The sequence below is a fragment of the Nothoprocta perdicaria genome, unplaced genomic scaffold, assembly GCF_003342845.1.
Source record: "Nothoprocta perdicaria isolate Ctin4 unplaced genomic scaffold, notPer1 scaffold_223, whole genome shotgun sequence".
Lineage (NCBI taxonomy): Eukaryota > Metazoa > Chordata > Aves > Tinamiformes > Tinamidae > Nothoprocta > Nothoprocta perdicaria.
In genome coordinates this window covers 1,016,117-1,026,464 of record NW_020455431.1, presented here as the reverse complement: position 1 = coordinate 1,026,464, position 10,348 = coordinate 1,016,117, and the positions used below count along the sequence as shown (strand labels likewise).

The window sequence follows — 10,348 nt, the reverse complement described above, 5'->3', positions numbered from 1 at the left end:
AAGGGGTGCCCCGAGAACAGCTCCCTGGCATCGAGGTTGGGTCTGTGCTGGGAGGAGCTGCAGACGTCGTGGCTTCTCACAGACCTGCAGCAAGAGCTCTCGTTTGTTTGCACCTTAGTGGCCAGCGTGCCATGATCTGATGTTTTCAGAAACTCATCTCTAAAGATAACCAAGTGTTAATGATCAGTCTCTCTCCAGCAGGGCAAGAATGGCCTTTTGCCTCAGAGGTCTTGGCTGTGCTGTGACCCATCACTTAGGCTGAAGGCTGCACCTTGGTCTTCCAGGGCATAGGGATCACATGTGTTTGAGCACTGGGTGTCCAAAATGAATCATAGACTCTTTTTTTGGTTCTGATGATTTACAGCTCCCAGAAGCTGGGCAAATATCAGGTACAACTTAAGTATTTCACACAGACATGAAAACCAAAATTCCCCCTTCAGTTTTGCCTTAAAAAAAAAAAGAGGACAATATAAAATAAACCACCATAGCTGCCAAGTTGTTCAACATCCTTTCTTTCTTGTTGTTTTTGTAGGGAAACGGCAGATCCACCACTTGGGAAACCAGCTCCAGCTCAATCAGCACTGTCTGGACACAGCCTTCAATTTCTTCAAGATGGCTGTGAGCAAGCACCTGACCCGCGGGAGGAAGATGACCCACGTCATCGCCGCCTGTCTCTACCTGGTGTGCCGCACCGAGGGGACGCCTCGTATCCTTTCACACGTGCGCCGTGGCACTTGTCCCTTGGGCCCCTGGGCAGGATGCCCTAGCTGCTGCCCTGGGAGGGCAAGCGCTGTTCCTGCAGTAGCGAAAAGGAAATGTGAAGGAAAAAGTGAAGAAAAAAATCCAACTTTAGTTGTTTAGTTTGACTGCTTTTCTGCGTTTGAGAAGGTAAGTGTTTAGGAGGTAATTTCATAACCGCTGGTTTTGTATAATGAAGTGTGTGGGATTTTTTTTCCCCCTATGTTCGAGTAAAATCTTTCCCCTTTCTAAATGTACCGTACTTAGTGTTACTTACAAGGATCTATTAATTCCACTCCGCCTCCCCTCAGTAAGTCTTAATTTCTTGTTACTTAACATTTTATACATAATTTAAAAAAAAAAAACCTCCTCCTGCTCTTTGATAGTGTTTTTTTAAAAAATGCCAAAAATTAACCCCAAGCTTCCTGTGCTCTCTGCATGAAAGAGCAGATCTGAGTTCCACTAGGCCTCCCATCAAGATGCATTAATTTCCTTCCTTTAGTTATTGTGGGAAGGGCAGTATAATCATTGTTTTGGTTTAGGGGAAAAAGGCAATTCAGTGTCTGCAGATTGAACCACACATAGATTTAAGTTGCCAGCGAGTACTCCTTGCTGTAGACTTGCCCTATTTTTGTGTTGTAGAATTTTGTTAACTTCCTTGTAAGCTTTACATACTGATGGGCATGCAAATTTATGTTTATGTTTTTATTTATCTGTGTCTCAGTTACTGGAATTTGGATTCAGTATTACAAACACAAGAGAATGTAAGAAATTACTTGTATATTGCATTAGCTGTCAGTATCTTATTTGAGCTGATTTTTTTAAGTTTATTTCAGTTCTTTTATATTTCTTTTAGCACTTGGACAGCTGAAATTTCTTTACTGATCTGAGATTTTTTTCTACATTCAAAAATTATATTCAGAATCTTGAAATTGGTGCTGTGTGATAATGTTTTGGTCATTATATTTGCATGTTAAAAAGGTGCTTTTGCAGGAATAATGAAATTATGAAAGGAAGGCTTTACTATCGTTATTTTTCTACTGCAAAATCTTTCTATAAACTTGGAATAGCGTAAGGCTATCATTACTGCAGAGGCAGTATGGAATTACGAGCACTGCCAATATTTTTTATGCTCATGTCACTTGTTTTAGAAGTAATTTATTTGTAGTCATTATTTAATATTACCAAATGATAGCCTTGCCATAATATGCAAATCCACTTTTCCTCTCTGGTAGTGATAAAAAGGATTTGAAGCAATATGGCTGTAATAGGCAGGTGGGTCTCTTGCAGCGCAGCAGCAGCCGTGGAGCAAGCGTGGCTAACCCTTGCGACAAACCACAGGCCTCTGCTTGTCTTTCACATCCCCTTTGAAGTGTTTCAGCACGTATCTCTCTTTCATGCAACATGTACTGCTCTGGTTGACACTTTGTAAGTACCTGAGTTTATTTCCCCCCTTTTTTTTTCCTTCTCATTAAATGGAGAACACYTCCTATGTGATACTTCATGTATAGAATGCCAGGAGTATGATATGAATAAGACTGCAAGGATGGTCTCTGTCTTCTGTATTAGTATCACAAAATACTTCGTCTTCTCTTGTGTGGTTACTTTGCCATCCAGCAATGGGGAAGTGGTGGTGTGTGACTGTATGGTGCATTTTTGTTAGTGTTGACTTTTAAAATCCGTTACATAAACTACATGTTGCAGTTGACATTAGGAATTCCCTTTGAGTATATCTAAAGATAAGAGCTTTTTATTTGGAAGTGTGAGTTTAGATTGTGGTGGATGTGTTGTGACTGCGTTTTCCAAAGACCTTAGTCTTTTTTAGTCTTTCAGGTCCGGTGTGCTTTAAAAAAAAGGTGGGGGGCCAAAACTGTGGATTCTGAACATTGAGTTATCCCTTCTTCTTCTGATATCTTGCCCTTTCCCTAGAAATTTGGAAACCCTGGAGCCTTGGGTGTGAATTGCTGACTTCTGAAATTAAAATACACTCAGGTCTCCATAGAATAATCATTGGTATTGGGGTGTTGGGTTTGTTTCCAGCCCAGCAATACAGAAATGGGCAGGAGGAGGCAGCCTCCATCCAGAAGGACCAGGAGCTCCTGTGAAGGATGGCAAAGTGGCAAGAGGCTTTCTCAAGAGTCAGGTTGTGCATTCAGGGGAATGAAAACCTTTCCAGCTGGTTTGGGGCTTCTGGAGAAGCCAGTCGAGGACAGCATGCAGAGATGAGAGAGATGCTGTACCAAATATATCAGTATTTATAACATTTTTAGATTTATACAATACTGCTAAACCATAGATTTAGAGTTTAAAGTGTTCATTGTTGTAACAGAACTTTTGTAAAGAAATTATTGGGGAGGAATTTAAAAAAAGGAAGTTAGGACTTTGAAGATCAGAGCCTGTGTTTTAGAGGAAAGAGGCAGAAGATGCAAAGAGCAGCATTTTCAGAAGTCAGAGGCAGTGGCTTGGTTTCGGGCTGCCCAAATGAATGAGTAAGGTGACGTGGGAGTCATGGAGGCTGGAGAGGTTCCGTGGGAATGGCTTAGCTTTGAGAACAGGAGGCAGCGTGTCTCTTAAAAAAAAATGGTAGAAGGAGCAAAGCTGTGGCTGGAGAGATACAACCAGATGCAGGAAATGTTGTGTCCTCACAGCGGCAGAACCGAAGGAGTGGGAAGGGATTGGAGAACAGGATTTAATTGTCTGCACTGAGCTCAGCTCGAGGGTTGGAATGTATTATCTTGTGTGGATATCTGCTTAGCCTTCTCTTTTTCATAATGTACGTGGTGCCAGCGAGCCCCTGTGAGAGGGCAAGGAGAATTCTAGAGGGTCTGATGAAAAGGTCTGAATTTTTTCTGAGTAAACCTCAGTCTGTAACAGACAAACATTGTTGTCTTTAGTTCTTATGTATTGCTTAAGTAATACAAAAATGCAAACTATTATTTAAGTAATAAAAGCTTATTTTTATGTTCTCTTTAAATTATACGAATTTTTTCAGATAAAAAGCATCTGAAATACAGTTTTTATTTATAGTTCTTTGGAAAAGTTGGGGCTGTATTTGAGATCTGAAGTCATTTTGCATGTTTGTTTTCCASAAGGTCACTTCACACAGGAAATCCACAAGGCAGTGACTTCAACGTGGCTTTTCATTCATTTACTTTTAAAGGGAAGATGGTGTATTAGCTATCAGGTAAATTTGGGAGGTGCCAGCTAAATTTGGGAGGCCTTGTATCCTTCTGATGAGCAACCRCTGAAAACTTGAGCATTATTCTCTTTATAGAATGTGTTTACAGTATTAGTGCCAGCAATAAAGACAAGCTGCAAAATCCATGTGGGAGAAGTAATGATTTTAAGTGAAGCTGGGCAGAATTGGCTGCCTTGCCCGTCGGCTCCAGCTCGGAGCCATCCTGTGACATCCCACATCAGCCGGCGCTGCGAGTGCTCTGCGCGTCGCGGGATCCAGCTCCCAGTTTRTTTCTTGGAATAGCAACAGCCCTCGGTTGTTTTCCTTTCATGTTTTGAGCAGCTTTTCCACCGCTGCATATGACCGGATGGAAACAAAGAGGTTTTTAGCTGGCGCTGCCGCTGGCGGCGTGTCGCGGGCCTCGAGCGCGGGCTGGGCCGACGCGGGGATCAGCGCGGCCTGCTCCGAGACGACGAGAGGCTCCGCTAGGATTTGCCCGGGGGGGATCAGTGTGTTTTAATCGAGGCACTTTTTATTCCATTTTTAACTTTTTGACTCTATTAAAAAGAAAAAATACACTATTTTGCTTGTAGTGTTTCCCACCCTATCGCCTGTTTTTTTTTTTTAATCGGAGATAAATGTGTTTGTCTCCTGTYCCCACCCTCCTGTTTTTTCCTTCAGAGCTCCTGCTGGCGCTTGGCAAACAAGCCCTTTCCCACGTGCGAGGCGCCCTCGTGCCGCTCCCTCGCCGCTGTCTTGTGCAAACAGGCCCCTGTTTGCCTGTGGAGGGGACATGGGGGCAGGTCCCCCCACCACCACTGCAGCAAGGCCYCCCACCCCCTTCCTAGCAGGACATCCCTGACACATTCTGCTCATTCGGCGGCGCTTCCGAGGATTTGAGGGTTGGTGGAGGAGACAGGATCCTCCTCTGTGTTCAGAGCACCCAAGTTGGGCCTCTCCTCTGAGGTGTTCTTGGAGGAACTTGCMTGCCATTGGGATAGCAGAGGTTGTCCCTGAGTTTGGGGGTGGTGAGCAGGAGAAAGTCTGGTCTCCTTGGGCTCCGTGGGAGCTTGCACTCGCTTGGAGGGTGTAGGATGCTTCTCCTCTGCTTTCTGCGCTCCATGGACCTCCCTTTGGCTTRAGGAAGGGTCAGGAAGGTGTCACTGGGCATCTCGTTATGGAATGGGGCAGGACTTTGTTCTTTCCATGTGGATTTCCTATCTGCCTGCAGTGCTCATGCTCCATTGCCAAGCTATTTGACTGCCTCCCAGTTTAATGTGTTTATTTTCGTGTTGCAGTAAGGGGAAGTTGAGAGTATTTATCTTCATTTTCCAGGTGCAGAACTGGAGTGGAGAGATACGTTCAAAGCTACCCAGAAAATCTGTGATGGAGTAAGGAATTGAGCTTGAGTCTCTAATTCTAGACTAGGTGCCAGCTACTGAACCCTTCTCTGTGTTTGGAATTTGCAGGCCAAGTTCAGCTAATTTCCTTTGGAGTGTTTGCAAACTCTGTTGGCTTCCCACACTGTCTTGGGAGGCTTTGTATAACCTCACCATGAGAGCCTTTGATGGATACATTCCTTGTTTCCCTGCTAACACTTCAAGGTCTATCTTTGCAAGGAAAAGGGCAAGGCTTCCTTTTATATTAGAAATGAAAAATTAGGTCTCCAACAATCTTTTGACCTCTACCAAGCTTGCTGGAGCCAGCAGGCCCTAGCGTTCCCAATTAAAAAGTTAGCTTTTGAAATTAGACTTTAATCAACAAAATTTTAGAGCTCTAGTTAAGAAGTTAATAAAAACTTTTTATTTTTTCTTCTTCTGTGGACTTCTATTTTTTAGCTGCTGCCCTTTTGCTTCTGATTAAATAGAGTTACGTTCTGAATTTTTTGTGTGCAAGTGGTGAGTGTGACAAGAACGTAACATAAGAGATCAAAAGGTGATTTTAAACTGTATTGTTAAAAATACATGTGGTATTTACTAAGACAAATTATTTCATTTCCCTGGATTTTTTTTTTTTTTTGTGTAGTAAAAAGAGGTAGAATGTTACTTTCTAGACCTAAGGAAGTCTTGGAAAAGCTACGTGCAGTCACTWCAAAATGCAGTTTTACAAATGCCGTTCTTTAAAATGCATGGTACAGGGTTTTTTAGCCTGTTAATGAAAATCTGCAACCTGAACTATGGTGTGGCTATTCTGGCCCTGTATTAGTTGTGTGTATTTCCATATAGTTCATCTGTTCCCTAATGCATGGCTCATGTGATCATTTTTATTTTGGACTACAGGAAAAAATGCTATGGAAATTTAGGGCAGAGGGCAGCCAGCGGCAGCAGTGGAAATTTAAATTCTGCTCCTTGTTTCTTCTGCTCACCCACTTGCAATCCAAGGCTGGGACTACTCAATTGAGCAGCAGGGCTCGTGACCCGGGGCCAGTGTATCCTGGCCTCTTTCCATGGAGTGAAGCAGAATCATCAGAGCTTTCCACTTAGTGCTGCCTCACACCTCTCTGCTGAAGAGAGAGAGAAAAGCATGTTGGTGAGAGAATGAAGTTTCACCTCGCCTCTCAAAGGGAAAGATAATTTCTTCTTTTCCTGGTACCAGTTGATGTTGTATGCAGACCTCTCTCGTGCTATTATTTGCTATTAATATGAATTTTGCCCAAATGATGTTGAGAGTTTTGTGTCTTGGTGATGATCTCTGTCCTCTTGTTGCACGAAGGAGCTTGTTTCAGAAACCTTGTTGTCCTCCTGCCATCCGGAGCCAGTCGTCCGTGTCTTTGTTTCTTCTTGCAGCTGCTCTTTTCCATGCAGGGGCTGCTCCTGGCACCTGCAAGGGAGGCTGGTGATGGGTGCAAGGTCTCTTGTCTGTCTCCTGATGTGCTCCAGAGGAGCTTGGGTTTCCCTTGGGTCCCAAGGGAATGCCTGCGAGTCCCCTGCAGGTGTGTTCATCCTGTGGTGGTGCTGAGTACCTTGGGTGTCAACCTGAGTTCTTCTTCTTGCATCTATTTTTGCAGTGCCTTTTAAATAACACCCTCTTCAGAAGAACAGGACTCCAAACCTATAAGATTGGCCTCTGTAGAGCCCTGTCTGGGAGACGGGGCTGGGGAGGTGGTAAATGGCCCTGAGAAGCTCTGCTGGTGGCTCGTGTGTGGCTCAGGTGTGGCAGAAAATGATGAGGTGACCGCCAAATAGCGTTTTCCTCTAKGGTGCCCTATCCCTGAAAGTCACAGAATTTATCCGTGAGGAGACTGTAATTTTAACGTGGAGAGTCTGTACTTGGGTGAATTTCTTTGCCCTTTCTGGATTTTGAAAATAAAAGAAGGGAAAGGCACTTTACACTGGGGAGGGTGCCGGCTCCAAGCATTTCTGCGTGAGTCCTTGTGCTAAATGCCCATTACGGCTGTGGCAGGGAGGGAGGGAGGGCGGGCAAAGCTGCAGTAAGTGCTGGAGTGATAATTGACCCACTTAAGAGAGCTGCTCTAATTTTGCATGTTACAGCATCCTGGAAACTCCGATAAGAATGTTGATCTCTCCAGCTAATAGGATTTCTATATATACTGTCCAAAAGGAGGAGGAGGGCTGCAAGTTTGTGTGTGTTTGTTAAAGCTAATATTTTGTTTAAGAATTATACGCTCTGGAAATCTGCTGTTCTGTTAACTTGTTAATAACGTGGGGTAGAAAAGTATTTAACCTCTCATGCCGGCAAGGAGACACCTGATCCTGCCCCATCAAATCCATGGCTGACGTTTCCCTTAGGAAAAACGGCCAACAAGTGGCCGATGTTTTTCCCTCAGGTTCCTGGCACCCAGCAGGTGGCCCAAATTGCCAACTTTYCCATAACGCAGCACAGAACAGCACATCTAGCCATAAAGGAAGGGCTCACAGGGTAGCCTGTAAAGGTTGTGAGCTGGATGGGGCTTGGTAGCTTTGTTCTTTTCTGTTTATCCCATTTAAGTGAAATCTTGAACAATGAAGGTCAAAACACACCTTTTTGGAAATATATATAGATACAGTAGCTGTGGGTTTGGACTGCGGCATGGGTGGGTAGACCACGTGGGTGCTGTTTGGCAGTCCTGGGCTCTGTGTCACTGTGTTGGGCCTCCTGCAGCACGGAGTTACAAGGAATGGAAGAATCCAACCCATTTTTTTTTTTTTTAATGGATGTTATAAGGGTTTATTTAAATTCAGCAGCTGGTCTGTCCTCTCAGTATTTGGTGCCAGGGTAGAGTTTCTGAGCAGGATTTCTGTGGTGGCAAGGAAGCATGCTCAGAAACAGAAGCAGGCAACAGAAGAAGTTGGGAGGTATCAGGGATGCTGGGGTAGAAAATACGAGGGGAACCTCAGAGAGCAGCACCCCCATGTGAGGAGTGGTGCTTGGGAACAGTGTCGGGGCCGCAGGAGCTAATGAGGTGAGCGAAGGAGGAGGAGGAGCAGGGAGACGGGTGATGGATGAGGGCAGGGAAACGCGGGGGCAGAGGGGCCCAGGTCACACGAAACAAAGAGAGCGGCGGGAGACAGGGGCTGAACAGGCTGCCCAGGGGGGCTGTGGAATCTCCTCTGAGGATCTTCTCATCCYGCCTGGATGCCGTGCCCCGTGCTCTGGGTGACCCTGCGTGTGCAGCGGGGCTGGACCAGATCATCTCCAGAGGTCCCTTCCAACCTTAAGGATGCTATGATTCTATGATCACACCTCTTGTGGTTGTGACCTTCAGCGCTCCTTGCGCCCTTGTGAAAATAARTATTTAACAACCTTGCTAAAGCTGGTTTGCAGGGGGAGAGCATGAGGGTGGCGCTCTGCTCCACGTGGAGCTTTGGCTCTGGATCTGTGTCTTGGTGTTTATGTGGATAATAATGGCACTTACACGGGGACCCTTTTGCCATGATGGGAACTAATGTATTGCATGGAAGAGCTAACAGAAAGCAGTGGGGAAGGGCCAGTGATGGTTATCACAGACCTGCTTTTGTCAGAGGACGTGCTGGATGTGGCGTGGGGTCTGGAGGAGATGCTTCTCCTTGCTTCTCTACCCCTGCCTCGTTCTCTTTTTTTTTCCTGTCTTTTTTCAAAGAGAAAAAAGCCATCCAGTGTTTTGTTTAAGTAAATTCTGGTAGCAAACACGGTCAATTACTGTTGATGGTTTTGGTGCATTCACTGAAAAACGTTCCTGGTTTTAGCCATGACTAATGATTTTTGCATTTTCATACTTTAGACGTCAATTAGAAAATTAAATGCTCCTTCATTGGAATAGTTCTGAAGATTSTGTATTTGCATTTTAATGCAGTAAGAACGATGCCTTTAAAGACAAATCCATATTCTTAAATACTTTAATTAAGATCCAGTAATGCATAATAGGTTAAATAAAGCCATCGCTTTGACAGCTACAAGCACTTCTGTGCTGCTATCTGCAAATACTATTTTARCTTGCGGTCTTCTAAAACCAGCTCCTCTTTCATCATATTCTTAAGCCTGATGCAGTTTTATTTTTTTTGTTTTGTACTTTTTGATGTTGCAGGAACGAAGTGAAAGGGAACCAGTGACACAGCATTACTTCTCAGATTTGTTTTGGAAAAACACAGCTGGTTTTTATACCTGGCCWTTCCCTATACCTTGAAAGATATCTTGAGAATGATTTCTTACATCCTGATAAATTGTAAGCATTTAAAAAATTAGTGACACGACTTTTTGAGAGCTGTCATGTCTTGAGGTGCTTGCCATGAGGATTTCATTTGCACGACATTCTTCATGCGTAAACTTCATTCTGGAAATGCTTCTTAAAGACTTTTTACAGCGTTTTGTAATGTCACGCCAAGCAAAATGTGCGATAAGCCTTTTCAACGTGAGCCTGTCTTTGTGGCAAATACTTGTCCTTCCTCAAAGGCAAAAGAAAATGTCTTTTAAATTTAATTGCCAGCCTGGCTCGGTATTGTCCTAGGTCTGAATGATGTAATAGCTGCGCATGGGGTGATATGTGTGCATCCCCCCTCAAGGGGGGAACCGGCTTTGCATCTTAATCCACTTTCAGTGGTTTGAGGGAAAAAAGAGTTTTAAATGAGGCCCCAACCAACGAAAATCTTGATTTTTTCTAGAGATCTGCCTTTGGGGCAAAATGCTCCCCATATTTTCCCCAATGCCTTCCATATTTTGACTTGCTAACTGGAAATAAGATGCTCAAGATAATGGGTGCTTTGAAACTTGTATATTGTGTATTTTATTTGGATTTGATCCTTTACTCATTTAACAATAAAACATAAATGGCAGCATAAATCTCCTCTCTAGATCAGCTGCAAGTGAATCGTTGCAGTTTTCAACATCCTTTCAGCTTGGGAGAAACACAGTGGTTTCAGTAATGTTTTGACTGCCTGTGTTGTTAAAGTGCTGTGAGATTTACTAATCAGTGTTTTTAAATGGGAGATATATAACTGTTTCTTCAATGGAGAAGCA

The 10,348-nt window shown here is 43.9% G+C and overlaps 1 protein-coding gene across 1 annotated transcript in view; it reads left to right on the top strand.

Moving 5' to 3' along the window:
• The window catches only part of BRF1 (BRF1, RNA polymerase III transcription initiation factor subunit), a 162,416-nt gene that overhangs the window by 38,811 nt on the left and 113,257 nt on the right, over nt 1-10,348 (top strand). Inside the window, exon 3 of the mRNA XM_026039205.1 lies at nt 533-706. Coding sequence (XP_025894990.1) covers nt 533-706 — 174 coding nt within the window. The remainder of the gene's footprint in view (nt 1-532; nt 707-10,348) is intronic.